Source organism: Triticum aestivum, chromosome 5B, assembly GCF_018294505.1.
Source record: "Triticum aestivum cultivar Chinese Spring chromosome 5B, IWGSC CS RefSeq v2.1, whole genome shotgun sequence".
Classification (NCBI taxonomy): Eukaryota; Viridiplantae; Streptophyta; class Magnoliopsida; order Poales; family Poaceae; genus Triticum; species Triticum aestivum.
Window position 1 is genome coordinate 296,673,080 of NC_057807.1, and position 20,709 is coordinate 296,693,788.

A 20,709-nucleotide genomic window follows, 5' to 3' on the forward strand; every position below is an offset into this window, starting at 1 on the left:
CGAGTAGGAGTCTTCTTGGTGAAGTTGTTCTTGTTGGGGAAAGACTTGGCTTTGTCTTTTCGGATGAACTTGCCACCATTGTCTTCCCGCTTCTCGTAAGGACAATCCGCAACGAAATGGCTCACATTGCCACAGTTGAAACAAGTTCTAACTCGTTGCTTGCCCTTGAGGCCACTTGAGTTGTTCTTGTTGAAGTTGGGTCTTGTATTCTTCTTGCTCCAAAATTGTCTTGAGGCAAGAGCCATGTGCTCATGATAATCATATTTCGTGTCTTCGGAGTTGCTCTCCTCATCTTCCTCTTCTTCCTCTTCTTCCACACTAACCTTGGCCTTCAAGGCAAGGTTGCGCTTCTTTGCCCTTTGAGAATGGAGCACCGCATTGTCGGCGTTCTTGTCCAAGATGCTCATTGCAACGAACTCATCCAACACTTCACTTGAGGTCATGGAGTGGAAGTCCGGTCTTTGACGAATGATGGAGGACATGGCCTTGTTGTAGGGCATCATGGCCTTGAGAAACTTGCGCTTGATCCAATTGTCATCCGTGTCCTTGCTCCCATGATCTCGGAGTGCGACCGCGAGTTTGGTCACTCTTCGAAAGAGCTCACGAGGTTCTTCATCTTCTTTCATTGCAAACTCATCGGCTTCATCTTGCACCACTTCATAGTTGGAGCGTTGAATGCTAGCACTTCCTCGGTAGAGAGACACAACACATTGCCATGCGTCTTTAGCCATGGCATGAGGTCGAAGGTGAGGGAGATCTTCGGGAAGGATTGCATCTTGGATGATGAAGAGAGCACTCTCATTGAATTGATTATCCACGGCTTCTCGAGGGGTGAAGTTGCTTGGGTCATGTGGATAGAAACCTTCTTCTATAATTCTCCAAAGATTAGTATTCACATGTTTTAAATGACGCTTGAAACGATAAACCCAAGCATCAAAATCCTCATTTTTCACAATCTTAGGAGGAGGACCGGCATGATTTAAATGAGTAGAGGGAATCGGTCCACCATAAGTAGGAGGTTCCACATGGGCAAAGATGCCGGTGCCATTTCTACCACTAGTAGAAGGACCCTTTTCACTATTAGCTTCCCCCTTGTCGGAGTTGGCATCCGTCACCTTGTTAGTGGGATCACCCACTTTCATCGGCGAGGTGGATAGTTTAAGTCCTTCTAGGAAATCAGTAAACATGCTTTTAACCTCGGTCATCATGGAGGTTTTCAATGTGTCTAAAGCCACATTGAATTCCTCACGTGAGACCGAGGTTCCCCCATCGGCCGTAGACGAGATAGGATTCACACCGGAGTGCTCCTCCGCACCGTCGTTGGTGTCAACCATACTCTTCAAACGGCAAAGTCCTTAATAAAGAGACGAGGCTCTGATACCAATTGAAAGGATCGATACGGTTGACTAGAGGGGGGTGAATAGGCAACTAATAATTTTTAAGTTTTTCTTTAACAATTTAAACCTGCGACAAAGTAGGTTGTCTAGATATGCAACTAAGTGGACAACCTATATGATGCAATGACAACTAGCACACAAGCAAGCAATAGATACAACACAAGTAAGCTTGCAAAAGTAAAGGCACGAAATAACCAAGAGTGGAGCCGGTGAAGACGAGGATGTGTTACCGAAGTTCCTTCCTTTTAAGGGAAGTACGTCTCCGTTAGAGCGGTGTGGAGGCACAATGCTCCCCAAGAAGCCACTAGGGCCACCGTAATCTCCTCACGCCCACACACAATGCGATATGTCGTGATTCCACTATTGGTGCCCTTGAAGGCGGCGACTGAACCTTTACAAACAAGGTTGGGGCTATCTCCACAACACTTGGAGGCTCCCAACAACACCACGAAGCTCCACCACAATGGAGTATGGCTTCGAGGTGACCTCAACCGTCTAGGGTGCTCAAACACCCAAGAGTAAGAAGATCCGCTAGGGATTAGTGGGGGGAATCAAATTTCTCTTGGTGGAAGTGTAGATCGGGGCCTTCTCAACCAATCCCGAGCAAATCAACAAGTTTGATTGGCTAGGGAGAGAGATCGGGCGAAAATGGAGCTTGGAGCAACAATGGAGCTTTTGGGGGAAGAGGTAAGTCAACTTTGGGGAAGAAAACACCTTTATATAGTGGGGGAAACAATCCAACTGTTACCCCCCCCCAAAGAGCCACGCACAGAGCGGTACTACCGCTTGGGCAGGGCGGTACTACCGCTGATAAGCGGTACTACCGCTCCCTTCCAGCGGTACTACCGTGCTGACGAGGAATGCAGGGTCCTGGCCCCAGAGCGGTACTACCGCGGAAGTATTGGTGGTACTACCGCTTGGAGCGGTACTACCGCCCCTACTACCGCTACTAGTACCGTAAAACCGACAAGAAAAACAGTGGTCGAGAATCGAGGCGGTAGTAGCCCGGAACCACTGCGGTACTACGGCTGAAGTTCGCAAGCGGTACTACCGCTCGGGGAGCAGTACTACCGCTTGACGTGCTTCGGCGGTACTACCGCTGAGGACCGCGGTACTACCGCTGGGACAGGATAGGCAGGCACAGATAGGAAAGATAGCTCCAATGAAGCGAAAAGAAGCATCGGGTGTGATAAGGATGTGTACGTGTTGATTCCACCCTAGCCTTACCAAAGCGGATCCCCTCTTGATAGTACGGTGACTCCTACGAAACTAGACCACTACCAGAGAAACGAAGGAGCTACACCGTCTTGAATAAAACATCGAGGGGAAGTAATCGTCTCGTGCCAAAGGATGAATCTCTGAAAGAACTCAACGCACACGATTAGTCCGCAAAAGCATAGTCATCAATCACCAAAACATCTTGGGGATAAATATGCCCTTACACCTGCCCCTAGGCACCTCCAAACCAAAGATTGAAGATTTCAACCCAATGATGCAAATAATAGAAAGGAGGTTATCTGGTGTTCTACTATGCTTTCATATGATGGAAGATTGCTTTTGATCAAATCTGTTTTTGCTGCATTACCAATCTTCTTTATGTGCACCCCGACACTTCCTATGGGGGTCATTGATCAAATAAACAAATACTTGAGAAACTTTCTCTGGAGAAAATTTGGAATGGAAGATAAAGGGACAACATTAATAGCATGGACCAAGGTTTGTCAGCCAAAGAAACATGGAGGACTTGGAATCTTAGATATTGCTCTCCACAACAAAGCCCTTCTCATGAAAAACATCTACAAATTCCTCAACAAAGAGGACATACCATGGGCCAGCTTAACATGGGAGAAGTATTATCACACAGAAGCACCCATGGGGAGATCAGAAGGATCTTTTTGGTGGAAGGCTCATATTCCATTGCTGGAAAGATTTAAATCCATAAGCAAATGCACAATTAGATCAGGGGAGACAGTTATCTTCTTGAAGGACAATTGGCATGAACAAATTAACTTTACAACAAGCACTCCCTAACTGCACCCATATGCCATTAATGAAACTCAAACACTGCAAAACTTTTTGGATGTGCAAGATTGGTCGAAAAACTTCCACCTTCCCATGTCAGTTGAAGCATATGGTCAATTCCAACATTTAGGAACTTTCAACCTCCAAGTGCATCTAGACGTTAATGATAAATGGGCAATCCAAGGCCAAAAAGGAAAATGCTCAGCTATTCACACTTATCATCTAATGCTTGAACACAAAGATGAGCATCCCATATTCAAAATAATATGGATAGCTCTAGCAGGCTGAAGCACAATTATTTTTTCTAGCTTGTGTCACATTGTAGAATCAATACCAGGGCACTTCTTCAGAGGAAAGGGATGCTCTTTGAAGATCCACACTGCCCAAACTGCAATCAGAAGGCTGAGGAAACCACTATGCATTTACTTTGGGACTGTAACTTTGCACATGAATGTTGGAACTCCTTAATACCAAATAGACAAAGAAGCGCATCTATCTACAAGGACACCATTCTTGCTATGAGACATATACCCAAAATATTTGCTTTGGCCATGACGGCCGCCGCCAGCTAGTTGAGTACATCCGCGATGAACACATACACATCATTGCCATCCAAGAAACCATGTGCATGGAGTTCTGTCTCCCTGAGCTTGACAACCTTAGCTCCCACCTGTTTGCCTGGCATTGACTCCCTTCTAGTGGGAACAATGGCCACTTGGGTGGCATCCTATTAGGTGTGAAGGATGCCACCTTTGAGGTGGGCGGTATGGACCAAGGCGAGTTCTTCGTTAGTATGGAGATCTTCGAGTGGGCGCTCAATTTTAAGTGGGAGGTCATCATTGTCTATGGACCGATGGACCACCGCTGCTCCCCGACCTTCCTCGTTGAGCTGCAACAGAAGATCTCCGCTTCCTCCCTCCCGGTGATCGTGGGAGGTGACTTTAACCTCATCCGCTCCTCGGATGAGAAGAATAACGACAGGGTTAACCGTCCCCGCATGCAGATGTTTAATGACTGCATCGCGGAGCTTGGCCTCCCTGAGCTTGAGCGAACGGGGGCCCGGTTCACCTGGACCAACCGCCAGGCAAACCCGACGCCGTCCGTTCTGGACCGCGTCCTAGTCTCTCCGGAATGGGAACTCAGATGCCCCCTGGCCTCGTTGCAGGCTATCACCCGGATCGGGTCCGACCACGTCACCCTCCTCCTATCCTCCGCAGATGATCGCCCCCCATCCCTCCTCGGTTCCGGTTTGAGATCTTCTGGCTCAACCAGGCTGGATTCCGCGAGGCCGTTGCGGCCAAGTGGATCGCCGCGCGCGACGCTCCTCACCGTGCCATGTCCGCCGTTGATTCTTGGCAGTTATGCGCCAAGCTTGCCCGCCAATTTATGAAGGGTTGGGGCGCGAATCTTGGTCGTGATCTTCGCGAGCGCAAGAAGGCCCTCCTGAGTGCCATCCAGGTCCTGGATGCTCGTGCTGACTCGTCCGGGGTCTCTCCGGATGAGTGGATGCTGAGATATGATCTCGAGGACCATCTCTCGGTCATCTACTATGACGAAGAGGCCTACTGGCGGCTGTGCGGCACCCAATGGTGGGTGCTCCGTGGTGACGCTAACACGGGTTACTTCTAGGTGACCGCCAATGGCCGGCGTCGATGGAATTCCATCCAATCTTTGTGGGACGGTGATACTCAGCTCACTCGCCCCTCGGACATCCGAGCCCACGTAGACGGCTTCTATAAAGCCCTTTTCCCCCCACCCCTCAGGGTGGGGCTGCGTTGGCTCCCGACACCTGGTCGGGCGCCTAGTTAGTTTATGACGAGGCCAACGCCGCCTTGGTGGCACCCTTCTCATAGGATGAGGTCCTAGCGGCGATCAAGGGCATGAACCCCTCCTCGGCTCCGGGCCCGGATGGATTGCCAGTCTCGTTTTTCAAAATGTTCTGGCAAACCATCAAACTGGAGTTCATGTCCCTATTCGACGAGTTCTTCTCTGGGACCATGGACCTTGGGCGCCTAAACTATGGGATCATTACCCTCATCCCCAATGTCCCGGGGGCCTCCGACATTCGCCAATTCCGCCCGACACGGTGATCAACGTGATCTTCGGGATCTTGGCTAAAGGGTACGCCAATAGGGTAACCCTTCTTGCGGACTTTGTCACCCACCCCAACCAATCTGCCTTCATCCAAGGTCAGTTTATTTTGTATGGGGTGCTGGTCTTTCATGAGGTCCTCCACGAAGTCCGCTCCAAACACCATCACGCGGTCTTCCTAAAGTTCGACTTCCACAAAGCCTACGACACTGTCCACTGGCCCTTCCTTCGGGAAGTTCTGCTTCGTAAGGGTTTCGACGACCGCTGGGTGACCTGCATTATGCAACTGGTCACCTGCGGTCAGACAACGGTCAACATCAACGGCGAGATCAGGCCTTACTTCCCTACCTTATGTGGGGTTCGCCAGGGCGATCCGTTCTCCCCGTTTCTATTCAACATGGTTGTCGATGCCCTCGCGGTCATTCTTGATAAGGCCAAAGCTTGTGGCCATCTCCGTGGCGTAGTCCCCCACCTTGTGGGTGGGGAGGGGTCTCCCTCCTCCAATATGTGGATTACACCATAGTTATGGTGGAGGGCTCCGCGTCCGACATCGCCAACCTAAAGTTCCTCCTCCTGTGTTTCCAACAGATGTCTGGGCTCACCATCAACTTCGATAAGAGCGAAGTGATGGTCCTTGGCTATCCTCCGGAGGAGGCGCTATCCATTGCGGACCGGCTGAACTGCCGCCTGGGTTTCTTCCCCATGACTTACTTGGGGATACCCATTAGTGACTCCAGGCTCACCGTGGCTGATCTCCGCCCGACGGTGACTAGGATGCAGCACCGGGTTAAACCCTGGCGGGGGTGATGGCTGTCGAGAGCTGTCAGGGTGATTCTAATCAACTCCTCGCTTGCTAGCCTTCTCTGGTTTCTCATGAGCTTCTACAGCCTCCATGAGACCCTCCATCATGAGGTCGCTAAAATACCAGTCGAGGTTCTATTGGGCGGGCGAGGGAGACAAGCAGAAGTATCATATGGTGAGCTGGCCCAACATTTGCAAACCCAAAGACCAGGGTGGCCGTGGGATCTTGTCATCTCGTCGCATGAACATTGCTCTCCTGACCCACTGGCTGTGGCGTATCGCCAATGGGGAGGGAGGCCTCTGGCTTACCATCATCCGTAATAAATACCTTCAGGGCCAACCTCTGGCCTTTTGCCAGCGTACGGATGGATCCCAGTTCTGGCAGTCCGTGATTTAGCTTCTGCCCATCCTCCGTATCGGCACGTCCATCTCTGTTGACTCCGGGTCCTCGACCCTGTTCTGGTTCGACCGATGGCTAGGGGACTCCCCCCTGACGATGCGATTCCAAGGACTCTCTGCCATTTGCGGCCGGCCCTCGGGTCTCTGTCAAGGTGGCCCTTATTGACTTAGGGCATCTTGCTTTCCGTCGTCCCTTCGCCCCCCTCGAGGTGGCTGCTTGGGACTTCCTCCTCCAAGACGTCGCCCTTATGCCGATGAACGTCGAGGAGGACCACGATGCCATTTCCTGGCACCTTGAGCCATCTGGCCGCTTCTCCACGAAGTCCTTGTACGCCGCCATCGCGCCCTTGACGACCCTGGAACCCTTTAGCCTGATCTGGGACATCCGCCTTCCTCTGAAGATCAGGGTCTTGCTGTGGCAATGGATCCGTGGACGCCTCCCCTCTGGGGTTGAAGTCCTCAAGTGTAACGGCCCGAGCAATGGGAGGTGTCCCATCTGTGGCACGATCGAGGATGCTAACCACATCTTCTTCTCGTGCTCTACTGCGAGTTCCTGTGGGCTTGCTTCCGCGAAATGATCGCTGGACAGTGGTGCAATACCAACTTCCCCGACTTACTTGCGGAACTCAACGCCTCCCCTACTCGCTGCCGCCATATTATATGGATGTGCGTTGGGGTCCTCGCCTGGACGCTTTGGAACATTCGCAACAAGCTTGTCATTCAGAAGGTGCCTCTTCGACGTGCGACTGACGCTATCTTCAAAATGTGTGGTTACTTGCAGCTTTGGCGGCCGCTTAGCCGCCCCCAGGACCGGGACGTCACCACCACCCTCCTCGCTGACCTTCGCTCGATGGCGCTCCGCGTGGCTCCCCCGCTGCCGCCCCCTCTGCCAGAGCCGGACTAGGTCGTCTAGTAGCTTTGTGGTGTGTGTGTTGTTGTATTTAGGGCTTGTTATGTTGTGCCCTTAGCATTGACCCTTGTGACTTATCTGTGTGCCTGTGGACCTCCATGTGCGTTTGTGTGGGTCCTTGTTTAACCTTGTTGGATGCTTGGTTTGGGCGGTTTGCTTTATAATATAAAGCGGGGCGAAAGCCTTTTTCGGTAAAATCACCATTCTTGGAAGCTAGAACATCTGGATTCAGAGAAATGGGAAAGTATTCCATGCACAGCAACCATCATTACAAGCATGGAGATATTATCTTAAACAAGACATGATTCTTCTCAAGCACAGGATAGACACCATTCTTGTTATGAGACACACACCCAAAAAATTTGATGTAGAAATCGTCATTCTTGGAAGCTGGAACATATGGATTTAGAGAAATGGGAAAGTATTCCATGCACAACAACCATCATTACAAGCATGGAGATATTATCTTAAACAAGACACGATTCTTCTCAAGCACATGATAAAGAATAACTTATAAAGTGATGATCTTTATACCAAAAACATGCATCAGATAGTTTTTTCTTGCTTCTTCTGACCCTCCTGCGGGTCTTTTTGTAAATTTGTATTATTATTAATAGAAATTACCATAGAACTATTGTTCTATGCTCGGGACTTCAAAAAAAAAAATACACATTCACAACATTTTGTAATGCACATCCACATTCATCTTATAATTGCATGTCTAAGGGGAAAATTAGCACTGTGAATACAAATATCCTTCCCTCTCTCCAATACTTTTTGTTTTACGAAAGTTTTCACATGTCAAACAGTGCAGGCTTTTGCAAAATTTTGTGATGCATTATGTCCATCAGATATAAGAATTAACGCACAATGGTACTTTCCCACTTATTTGAACAAATTTGAATCCAAACATTACCCCCTCCAGTTTTAATACATGGCCACTATAAAAAAGAGAAAATTTGCATCTATATAAGGCCACTATCTCTTCTCCAGAAGAATTGATTAAATTTTTGTCTCGCATGATGATGTTTATTGATGCAAATGTTGCATGCAGCCATGGAGCAAGAGGTGACACATGCAACATATTTAATTAGGCCGGAACACAAGAGGTTTTCCACATAATCAATTGTGCGATTTATTTTAGTTGGCTTTGTTTACTTGGTATAGTGCTCTTGTATCAAAAATGGAGGGAGTAACTTTTATGCTGAAGATCACTTAGTGTTGGTGGGGTGCGATTAATTATTAAATATTTTGACATTTAGTATCAACAAAAGGAATACATACGAGAGCTATAAGGAAATTAAATCGGGTGAGCTCCAAGTCTAACATGTAAAAACTACTACCTCTGTCCGGGTTTATTTTACGCTAGACAACAGTGCCATGTCGTTTTTGTCTATGCATGTCTTTTATTTGCTTCCTTTGTAGCTTGAAAACCTTTGGAAAACTCAATTTGTACAAATGAATAATATAACAGTTTTGTTAAAGCACATCTAGATGTGCCATAAGTATTGCACATCTAAGTCCTATGTTATTAACCTTGCGTGGAGATTCGTGTGGGTATTTTTTTTTCTTTTTCTTTTTCTTTTCCTTTTTATGCTTGATTGAGTCACTTACATGTGCAATAACTATGAGACATCTAGATGTACCCTAGACAAATCCTATATATAAAACACCCAGTAAAACGGACATATTTCAATGGAGAATATGGTAAAATTTCAGCTAAAAACATACAATTTTGAGAGTCTTTATGTTTTAGTTTCAAATTCAAATTTAGGGTACAGAATTGAAAAAATTGTAGTAAATCTGGAATAATTCGGTTACCATTTGTCGTACAATTTGAGAGAAACACGGTATTTTTTAGCTTAAAGAGAGAAAAGAGATGGCATGGTTGACACAACTGATTAGGATGAAACCGGAGTGAAGTGGGTAAAAATCGGTCAATCGAAAAGGAAACTCGCATCCTGTCAAAACGGAAAAAGAGAAGAAAACACATGGAATTCCAGATATGTAAACTGAATCAAAACAAAGAATGTAAAGCTAACAAAAGAGCAATCCAGAGAAGACACATGGAATACTTAAACATGTACCCTCTCCGTTCACTATTATAAGATGTTCTAACTTTGTTTCTAAATTAAATGTATGTAGACATGTTTTAGTGTGTTTGTTCACTCATTTCAGTCCGTATGTATTCCCTCCATTTCATAAATCTTCTCGTGATTTTAGCTCGAATTTTGAACTAAAACCACGGCAAGAATTATGAATAAGTAGTGCAAATTTAAATGTCCAAAACATCTTGTTATAATAGTGAACGGAGGGATGTAATAGTAAAGGGCTTGCATGGAGAAATATGGTAAATGGCTTGCATGAAAGGGGGGAGGGAGGAATTTTAGGAGCAATTAAATTCAGATTTCAAAGCTCCTGAAATTGCTAGCATGATTTTTTGCACGTAAAAATGACTAGTACTACCCCTCAAGAGGCAGGCAGGGAGACATGGCGCCTGCGAATCATACGCATCGGGCAGGGCAGGGAGTACCCGGAGCATATTTTGTTGAGCCAGTGTAGTGCGGTGGCTGGCTAACAACCATAGAGATGGGGCGTCCTTGTTGCAGGGACAGGCAGATGGACATAGACAGTGGTAACAATCACAGAATTCACAGTTCGTTCGCAGGCAGCACTCTCCTCTGCCAAAAGCAGAAAAAGAAAGGAAAGATTAATAATTGGTTAAAGCAGAGGCACACACCCCCACCTACACACCCAGCACAGCACAGCACCGCATCGATCGTCCTCCTCCTCCATTTGCATTTCCACCCACCACCAAACGCCCCCCGTTCCATCCCTCCCTCCATCCATCCATCCCAAGAACACCACCACCAAGCAAGATCCAAGCCCCAAGATTGGCCTGGCTTTCTCGGAGCAAGAGCAGCATTTGTAGAGATCGGTCGAGCCGCGGCGGTTGGATCGGCGAGGGAGGGAGCGGCGTGCCGGTGGTGGAAGTGGAAGTGGTTGCGCAGGAGTGAGGGTCAAGTTCCCCCGGAGCTTTTCTTTCTCCTTTTTCCTTTTCACCACACACCATCCGCCTGAAACCCATCTCCATCTGAATCCCCCAACTCCATCCATCCATCCTCCGTCCACGGGTAGAGAGACACGGAGAGGGATTGCAGTACAACCCAAGAAACCATGATGGTGGTGTGGCAGGGGCAGGAGCAGGAGGAGGATTGATCGGCGGTGCTGAGACGTAGTAGTGGCCGCTGCTGTTACTCACCGGTCGCCATCCCCTCTTCCCTTTAATCCTTGCTTCACTCCTCCCCTCCCTCCCTCCCTCCCTCCTGCCTTGTCTTATTGCCTTGTTGCAAGACAAGAAAAGAAACCCGGCCGCATTCCCAACAACAGCACATCTTCTTCTCGGCAGCCGCGGTTGGTGCGTCGTCGCGGTTGTGGTGGTGGTGGTTGTTGTTGTATGATCGGTGGCAGCAGCCGAGATGACAATGGAGCACGGCGAGGATTGCTGCGTCAAGGTGGCGGTCCATGCCCGCCCGCTCATCGGCGACGAGAAGCTGCAGGGCTGTAAGGACTGCGTCACCGTCGTCCCCGGCAAGCCGCAGGTACCAGCTTGGGTTGCTTCTCTTTCTTCACTCAATTTACTACTACTAGGTTTTTCCTTCTGTTTTGCTCAGTATGCATGATGGAATGTTTGTGCTTGCGTTTGTGTTGTTTTTAACCTCTCTTTTCTTATTTTTTGGTTTCTTCACTAGCGGCAGTGCGTTTGTGTTGTTTTTTGGCTGCGTTTTTTATTCATTTTGTTCCATAAAATTCAGAGACCGGATTGACATTTTCTGCCGATGTTTGAGGATTTCAGCACCAGATTTCGCCAAGAAATAAATAAAAGAAAATGACTTTCCATCTCCTCTGTTTCTTCTCTCTGTCCGGCTCAAGAACAGCCGAGCTCACGAGAAACCAACCGATCCACCTCAATTTCGGCCATCAAGAACATCTCGAATTCAGCGACGAGAATCTAGGTTGCTTGCTTGCTTCCCCGATTTAGCCCCCCGTGACAGAGATGGGCGGCCTCCCTTTTTCTCTCCTCCTTTTTTCGCCATCCCCTGGAGAAAAGAAATTTCCCCTGTCGGCAGTGCCAGAGTTGTTCATATTACATTTCTGGTGCGGAGTTGCGTCCGAACCTGATGGCGTTCGTGCTCTTCTTTATCTGGGCAGGAATCCTGTCAGCGTCACGCACTTGCACTCCCGGCTGTTTGTTGATCCGGTCCCTTTCAGCTCTCCCAATCCAATTGAAGCTTGTTTGCATTTCTTCTTTGAGAAAGATTTTTATCATTTGTTAATCTCCCAAATTCTGATGGATTGGGTTCTCAGTTCCACCCTGAGCCTGGGTGAGTGAGATCTGGCTTATCTTACTTTTACCCATGTAGTGGTAATATTTTTTATTTCCCCTGTGATTCATCTGCATGCATCTCCAGCTGTCCGTGGCACATTCTTCCTCATCTTTCTTGGCTTTCCCACCAATCCCACCTTGATCTCTCTCTCTCTCTCTCTCTCTCTCTCTCTCTCTCTTTGTGTGTGTGTGTGTGTGTGATATTTCTTTTTCGGTGAGGCGTTTTTCGGGTCAAGAATCAAGGATAGTTGGATGGAAAGTAACTTTCTTTCCGCCCAAGTCTTTATTACTAGCGTTAGCAAGGCAATGATGAGATGCTGTTGTGGTAGTAGTAACTTGAACCTTTTTCTGTTGCTGAATGAATGAATGCAGGTCCAGATCGGCACCCACTCCTTCACCTTCGACCATGTATACGGCAGCTCCGGGACGCCGTCGACGGCCATGTTCGACGAGTGCGTGGCGCCGCTGGTGGAGGGCCTCTTCCAGGGCTACAACGCCACCGTGCTCGCCTACGGCCAGGTCAGTCAATCATTCATTTTTTTCCATCCCAGTCCCATGTGCCATTCATTCAGAGCAAAGACCCATATGATATGATACCTGGACCACCACGTTGGGGGGTGGCAAAAAGCCAGCAGCACATCATGTGGCGCTGCCGGAGCTGCAAACCCTTTTCTTCCAGTCCAGCTCACCTGCTTCTGCCATTATGGGGCTTCCTTGCTTGCCCCCACAAGCAAAACCCCAAGCAAATGTCGATTGTTCCTTTGGCAATTTATTTACGGTGGAGTTGAAATGATAAAATCCCGCGAAATGCTGGTCATTTCATTTCAGGTCTGAACTGTTTTCTATTTTTTTTCTTTTTCTTTTCGCTAGACGGGCTCGGGGAAGACGTACACCATGGGGACGGCGTGCAAGGAGGGGACGCACGTCGGGATCATTCCGCGAGCCATGGCGGCATTGTTCGACAAGATCGAGAAGCTGAAAAATCAAGTGGACTTCCAGCTACGTGTTTCCTTCATCGAGGTAAACACATGGGAAGCAATGCTCGAACCTGATCAAATGCAGTTGCCTGTCTGAACTGACAGACAGTCCCCTGGAGAATTTATTTGAGTATGCTAAACACTTGTCTTGGACAGATCCTGAAAGAAGAGGTGCGGGATTTGCTTGACCCTGCTACTGTTGCTGCTGGCAAAGTTGAGAATGGCAATGGGCACGCCGGGAAGTTGTCGGTGCCGGGGAAACCTCCGGTGCAGATTCGGGAGGGGTCAAACGGGGTCATTACCCTGTCGGGGTCGACCGAAGTGCATGTCACAACTCAGAAGGAAATGACCACATGCCTTGAACAAGGTTCGCTGAGTCGCGCCACTGGGAGCACCAACATGAACAACCAATCAAGGTTAGCAACATTGGCACAATCATCACCATCTTTTAAAAGATGAAGCCTTTTAATCACCCTCACTCATAACTGATTTGATTTGATGTGATGAAGAAAAACAAGTAAACATCATTCAGATTAGACACACGCAATCAGTGCTGGATACAGTTTCAGATTAGAGAATTATTCATGTTGTTTTAATCAACTTTATGCTTTTCTTTGTTTCGGCATGTAATAGTCGTTCCCATGCCATCTTCACAATCACATTGGAGCAGATGCGCAAAGCAGACCCCATTATGGCATCAGATGGAATGCCTATTGAAGAGATGAATGACGATTATCTATGTGCCAAGCTCCACTTGGTAGATCTTGCGGGGTCGGAACGGGCCAAGAGAACTGGTTCAGATGGCCTTCGGTTCAAGGAAGGTGTGTATTTCGCATGTTTTTTCGTTTCAGAATGCATGATCTCGTCCCCAGACTAAAGGTAATGTGTGCCTCATGTCACCAGGTGTTCACATCAACAGAGGACTTCTGGCCCTTGGCAACGTCATAAGTGCTCTTGGAGATGAGAAAAAGAGGAAAGAAGGTGCGCATGTACCTTACCGGGACAGCAAACTCACTCGCCTTCTGCAGGTTATATTCTTCTCATGCAACTGAACAGATGTGGCCTTTAAGTGCCATTGATTTCATAGCTATGTTCTGTTAAATAGGATCAGGTCAACTGCTGCTTCAGCATCAGATGTGGTTTACTATATTATCTTTTGTCCTAATACTAACTACTTCTTATCCATTTCTGTTTTGTGAACAGGACTCACTCGGTGGAAACAGCAAGACTGTCATGATAGGTAACTCATTTTACTGGATACCACTTAATTTCTTATTCTTAATGTTTACAACAATAAGTGCCGATCTCCCACAATATCTAAAATTCTGTAAAAGTTCCAGAAATGGCATATCAAGGTTCAAAAAATGTATCATCTTCAGTTCCTTTACTCGGATGTATGAATCCCATGATATGATTTAGTCATTTCATTTAATTTATTTGAAAGAAAAGACATGTTCTTATATATGGTCGTTAAGCTTATATTTTACTAACTGGCCCTACTGAACTTACATTGAACTGACATATCTATATTCTCTCCTGCAGCCTGTATTAGTCCAGCAGATATTAATGCTGAAGAAACACTGAACACATTGAAATACGCCAACCGGGCACGTAATATTCAGAACAAGCCAATTGTGAGTTTGTCATCTTTAACCTCCCTAGAAACATATCAAACTACCTACACTTTCTTTATTAAATTGATAAGCTTTTCTCCGTGATGGTTACTTGACTTTTTGCTATTTGCTTCCCTGATTTCCAGGTCAACAGGAATCCTATTGCTGATGAGATGAAAAGGATGCGCCAGCAACTCGAGTACTTGCAAGCAGAGCTAGTTTTAGCTCGCGGAGGAGGAGTAGGATCAGATGATGTTCAGGTAAATGTTTTACAATCTGTTTGCAATGTCATCGGCAAAATTTAGACTGTAGAATGCAATCACTCACACTAAGAATTGGAATAACAAGATATCAATTTTCAGGGTCTCAGGGAAAGGATCTCATGGCTTGAACACACAAATGAAGACCTTTGCCGGGAGCTTTATGGCCTTCGCAACCATGTTCACAGTGATCCATGCGAACCTGAACTACATGTATGTCAATTACTTCTTAAGTGTGTTTTTGGAAATTTTACATTTGTGAACAATGATATACTTGCACTTCCACTGCTCCTTTCACACTATATGTATGTTCTCACAAAGGGAAAACAAGAAACAACATAACATATTGTCTACTACTTTGTTTTCCATGTAGTTGCACTTGAAATGTTATAGCTAGACCATATGTATCTCACTTGTTTTGCTTTTTGTTTCAGAAAACTGTAAGTGGCTACACCAAAGGTGAAGGGCTCAAACGAAGCTTGCAAAGTACGGAGCCATTTGATGTCCTTATGACTGATTCTGTACGAGGTAATCTTAGAATCTTGTAGTTCTTTGGTTGCTTCTCAAACCATGACTAAATCTGAAATTTATCTTTGTTTTCTTGCTATGCTTGTATGGCACTAATTGTCCCTACCTGCAGAAGGCAACCCTAAAGATATCGACGATGAAGTAGCCAAAGAATGGGAACACACAATGCTGCAGGATAGCTTAGGCAAAGAGTTGAATGAATTAAACAAACAACTGGAGAAAAAGGAGGTATGCAACGTGGACACTGAAAACTATTTCACCATGTAAATAAAATAACCATTTAAAAATCAATAAAATGTATACGAGTTAATGTGCACGCACATATGTGCATTCACTCCCCAACCCTTTGTTTTGTGGCCTTCTGTTCTATACTAGGATCAGCGGCAAAGCCAACCCTGTCCTTGGTAAAGTTGATTTCGAAATGCATGATTCATGAGGTTGTGAAGGTCATTAATTGTGTGCCAATGATTACTATATTAACTTGAATGAGCAACACATCATACATACATTATTCTGATCTGTTTCCTGAGTTAACTTTACTCTTGCATTCTGATTATGCTTGCCAATAACCTTACCACAAATTTGTCCCGAACACTTTGCAGTCTGAGATGAAAGGGTATGGACATGATACTGTTGCACTTAAGCAACACTTTGGAAAGAAACTTATGGAACTTGAAGAAGAGAAAAGAGCTGTACAGGTTTGTCATAAAATCTTCAAACTACTATACTCAGTCAAAAACAGTTGCATATCCAGTTATCCACGAAAAATGCTAATCTTACAAGGAAATTTGAACACGTTTCAGAAAGAGAGGGACAGGTTGTTGGCTGAAGTTGAAAGCCTAAATGCAGATGGGCAGACACATAAGGTGCGAGATGCCCAACTGCAAAAACTTAAAACCTTTGAAGCACAGGTAAATGGTTCTTCTTAATGTGTTCTAGTAAATTTCACAATCTAGTACATGTTAGTCATAAAATACCGGACCTGCAGATTCTAGAACTCAAGAAAAAGCAGGAGAGCCAAGTTCAACTTCTGAAAGAAAAGCAGAAGAGTGATGAAGCTGCTAAGAAACTGCAAGAAGAAATCCATTTTATAAAGTCACAGAAGGTTGCCTTTCCCTTGTCAGCTTGTCTGTGATAACTGCATCATTTTCTACATCATTTCTATGTATTGTTAATAATACTTCATTCATATTAATGCAATCTTTTATGGTTTCAGGTTCAACTACAACACAAGATCAAACAAGAAGCAGAACAGTTCCGGCAATGGAAGGCTTCCCGTGAAAAAGAACTTTTGCAGGTATGGATAGTTCGTTGCATAGTTAGTGCAAATACTGCAGAATTACTGTGTGGCAGATTGTAGTTCAATCCAAATGTGGGCCATGTAACAATGATGGGCATTTTTATCATAGCTTACTTAGATATCCATGCTTCTCTTTGTTTGCAGGGGCACCCTAGCACATGAACAAAACGTATTTTCAGAAATGATTTACTTCTAATTCTATAATATGGCCTTTAAAAATGTTGAATAAGATTAAGTTAGATATTTAGACTTGGTATGCATGCAGTGTTTATGATGCTTCTGTTGTAATATTTTTTATAGATGGAATCGGATATTCCAGAGGTCATTTTGAGAAGCATGGTTTTCATTCTGTTTCCTATGTGCAGTTGCGGAAGGAGGGACGAAGAAATGAGTATGAACGCCACAAACTTCAAGCACTTACTCAGAGGCAAAAATTGGTAAGTTTGGCAAGTGATGTCCCTTCAAGACTGATAAATGCCAAAACCAACAAATACGATTAAGGACATAACTAGCAAAAGGCTCTTTATATACTCCCTCTAATCCATAATAAGTGTTGGAGTTTTGAACTGAGGTTGAACCTTAGTTCAAAGCTGCGACACTTATTTTGGATTGGAGAGAGTATTATATATCAGTTGAATAACAATACAGCACTTTTTGTATTATAGGTTCTTCAAAGGAAGACTGAAGAAGCTGCCATGGCTACCAAAAGGCTGAAAGAGATACTTGAAGCTCGGAAATCTTCAGGGCGTGATAATTCAGGTACCTCTCTCAGTCTCTCTGCATCATGACATTATTATTTGCAGCATAATTAATACTTCCTATCTAACAACACTCCAATGTTCTTCTTTCCTCCAAAAATAGCTGGCATGAATGGCACTTCTCCTGGCTCTCATGTAAGATTTTATTCATACTTTCCCTACAAATTCCGATGTTTATTTCGCACATACCCCTCAACATATTCTTTTGTAAAACAGATGAGTGAGAAATCGTTGCAAAAGTGGCTAGATCAAGAGTTAGAAGTCATGGTTCATGTCCACGAAGTCCGAAACGAATACGAGAAACAGTCTCAATTGTATGTGTTGTGTGGTTCATTTTTTCTACGCAATTGTTTATTGCAGATACAGTTTACATTTTTTTGCATAAATTATGACTATTTCAAAATAACATGGTTTTAAAGGCGTGCTTTACTTGGCGAGGAGCTTGCCATTTTGAAGAAAGAAGATGCTAGTCCACCAAGAGGGAAGAATGGAAACTCAAGGTAATTGTTCTCTCCTTGTTTTCTTATGTACTCAAGGTATCTTTCCATCACATAATCTATTTATTATCACAGTAGTTAAGCCCATGTAAAATAAGTTTCCTGTTACTGTGTCCAGATCTACAATCCAATTTCTTGTAAATACGATTGAACATATTTAGTTCGCAATTTCCCATACTGTATTCAGGACTTCTAAATGGCCATGCATGTCTTGACTGCTACTCTTTTTCGCAGGACAAATACCTTGTCACCAAATGCCCGACAAGCTAGGATAGCATCACTTGAGAGCATGGTCACAATCTCTTCAAATACTCTTGTCGCGATGGCTTCTCAACTCTCAGAGGCTGAGGAAAGAGAGCGTGCTTTCTCGGGGCGTGGTCGTTGGAATCAGTTGCGGTCAATGGGAGAAGCAAAGAGTTTGCTGCAGTACATCTTTAGTGTGGCTGCGGATGCAAGGTTATTATGGCATCTTCATGGTTTCATACTATGGCATCAACTTCTGTGAAGGAAACAAAATATCATCCATCATCCATACTGCTTAGACTTCATCATTTGTACACCCTGAAACTAAAGATACCCTTCTTTTCTATTCCCTCTGTAAACTAATATAAGAGCGTTTAGATCACTAAAATAGTGATCTAAACGCTCTTATATTAGTTTACGGAGGGAGTAAGAGATAGCTGATAGTAAATCCAAACTTAAAATTTTGGTTTATCATTTTCTTTCAAGAGTTGCAATACGTCATGGATGAATGAAACAGAGACACTTAGCCTATTTGTGATTCTTTTTCCTTCTGAAAGTTCGATTCTTTCGGAGCCAACTCCATTAATATATTATCTTGAAACAAAGAGTGATATTCTCTTTGTTGCTGAAAACAGATGTGAAGTAAGGGAAAAAGAAATTGAGATCAAGGAAATGAAGGAGCAAATGACAGAGCTTGTGGGCATCTTTCGACACAGTGAATCACGCAGGAAGGAACTTGAAAAGCAGAGCAAGCAGAAAGAGCAGACAGCTCCCATGGCTACTACACCTCCGGTGCGATTTCTCACAGCTTGCAACCATATGAATCCTTGAAACCATACATTTGATTAATGAACAGCATGGATAAACATCTACTCCCTTTTGTCCCAAATATAAATAATTTTTAGATTCTATTTCTATAGCAGTCCAACATTTTCAGATTTTACCACCAATACAGAGAGAATTGTCGACATTAACAACAACAACAAATTGATACTAGTAGGACCATAATGAAATATAATTTAATAATATACAATCATCTATTTTAAAAGAAGCATCTTTTCAAATAATTCGTTGGTAATGTGTCCAAGACGATCTACATTTAGGGTCAGACTGACTCTAACACAGCTTAGAGTTTTCAGGAAAAAAAACACAATTGCTACAAGACATGGGACCTGATTTTGATCATGGACATTCGACATATAGCATGCAATTTTTAATGAATTTCCATAAACCTTGTAGGGAAGCGTAAATGGCTCCGCCAAGCACACTGCAGATGACTCCAACACGCCACTATCGCCGGTTGCAGTTCCCGCACAGAAGCAGCTGAAGTACTCTGCTGGAATTGTAAATAGCCCCAGCAAAGGCGTAGCTGCATTGAACAAACAACTCAAGGTTTTACATCTCACAGTCTGATAGCTCCTTTTGCCTTGCCATGTCTCTCTGTCTCATATACATTCCTGGTTGATGATCTTCAATGCAGATGGTTCCTATTGCGCAGTTGCCTGTCGGCAAGAAGGCTTCGATATCAGGGCAATCAGGGAAACTCTGGAGATGGAAAAGGAGCCACCACCAGTGGCTACTGCAGTTCAAGTGGAAGTGGCAAAAGCCCTGGAAACTGTCGGAAATGATCCGCCACAGCGACGAAACGATCACGAGGGCCAGGCCCAGACCCCAGCTACTTATCACTCATAAACCTCGGAAAGTGATGTGAAACAGGCTTCTCTTTTTTTCTCCGGCTTCACATTGACTGACACGGTTGGTTCGCAGACCTACACAGCTAACAATGCAGCTAAAGGCTTGATGGGATCTCCTTCGTGCTTCGTTTTTACCTAGCCACGGGATCGACAAGTATATGTTCTTCATAGGGTGACCTGTCTTTGGGTGTAAATTTCCTGTGCCTATAAAGTGAGATGTGAATGTAGAGGTGGTGGAGTTAGTGAGTGAGTGAGTGGCCACCATTCTTCCTGGAAGAAGTGAGCGCGAGGTTTCATGTTTCAGCCATCCTTGGTCTCACTGGAGCGATGCCAACAGTTGGTGTGCTCTTCTACATAAAGATTTGCAAGAAGGATGGTGGAAGTTGGATGCCTTGTGCTTGTTTCCTTTATAGTATTATTTTCTGTATGTTGGTACTGAAAGTGGCAAGTCGAATGACTCTGGTTTGGTTTGTTAGGAATTATATTGATCTGACACAGCAACTTGTGCCCCTGTATTTGTCACCTCTTGCGTTGTGCTGTGCATCGGCGATGTTACGAGTTATTACAGGTTACATTCGACCAAACCTTCCTAAAAATGATAGGAATAAGCGACAATGTACTGCAACTTCGCTTATTGTTCAGTCAACGTACACTGATGTTCAGAGAACACACACACAGAAGAAAAAATAGTTGCAGAAAGGGACCAAGAAAAGACATAGATTGCTCTATAAACTTCTAAAGTAAAATGGCTGCGTGCGTCAAATCCTTGTATGTGCCACTGCAAAAGGGAAACTGAAACCGTCTATTGCAACTCGTTATGTCAACGCATGCG

At 45.1% G+C, this 20,709-nt stretch overlaps 1 protein-coding gene across 2 annotated transcripts; it reads left to right on the forward strand.

Moving 5' to 3' along the window:
- Nucleotides 1-10,368: 10,368 nt before the first annotated feature.
- LOC123111488 (kinesin-like protein KIN-4A) lies at nt 10,369-20,392 on the forward strand. 2 transcript variants are annotated; one of them, XM_044532291.1, is made up of 25 exons: nt 10,369-11,222; nt 12,380-12,526; nt 12,878-13,027; nt 13,141-13,400; nt 13,618-13,805; nt 13,888-14,012; nt 14,188-14,224; nt 14,527-14,618; nt 14,744-14,857; nt 14,960-15,070; nt 15,292-15,385; nt 15,501-15,613; nt 15,988-16,083; nt 16,189-16,296; nt 16,374-16,490; nt 16,602-16,682; nt 17,051-17,122; nt 17,351-17,444; nt 17,547-17,578; nt 17,660-17,757; nt 17,863-17,943; nt 18,175-18,396; nt 18,819-18,975; nt 19,423-19,575; nt 19,664-20,392. In XM_044532291.1, the coding sequence occupies exons 1-25, from the start codon at nt 11,100-11,102 to the stop codon at nt 19,892-19,894; spliced, it is 3,096 nt and encodes a 1,031-aa protein (XP_044388226.1). In that variant the 5' UTR covers nt 10,369-11,099; the 3' UTR covers nt 19,895-20,392. The 2 variants fall into 2 exon arrangements, with proteins under 2 accessions (XP_044388226.1, XP_044388225.1); XM_044532290.1 differs by having other exon boundaries at nt 10,370-11,222; nt 15,498-15,613.
- Nucleotides 20,393-20,709: the final 317 nt, after the last annotated feature.

Coding starts and splice junctions, on each gene's coding strand:
- LOC123111488 (XM_044532290.1), top strand. CDS start 11,100: ATGACAATGGAGCACGGCGAGGATTGCTGCGTCAAGGTGGCGGTCCAT. Junction 14,013..14,187: donor AACTCACTCGCCTTCTGCAG/GTTATATTCTTC, acceptor TTTTGTGAACAG/GACTCACTCGGTGGAAACAG. Junction 19,576..19,663: donor CATTGAACAAACAACTCAAG/GTTTTACATCTC, acceptor TCTTCAATGCAG/ATGGTTCCTATTGCGCAGTT.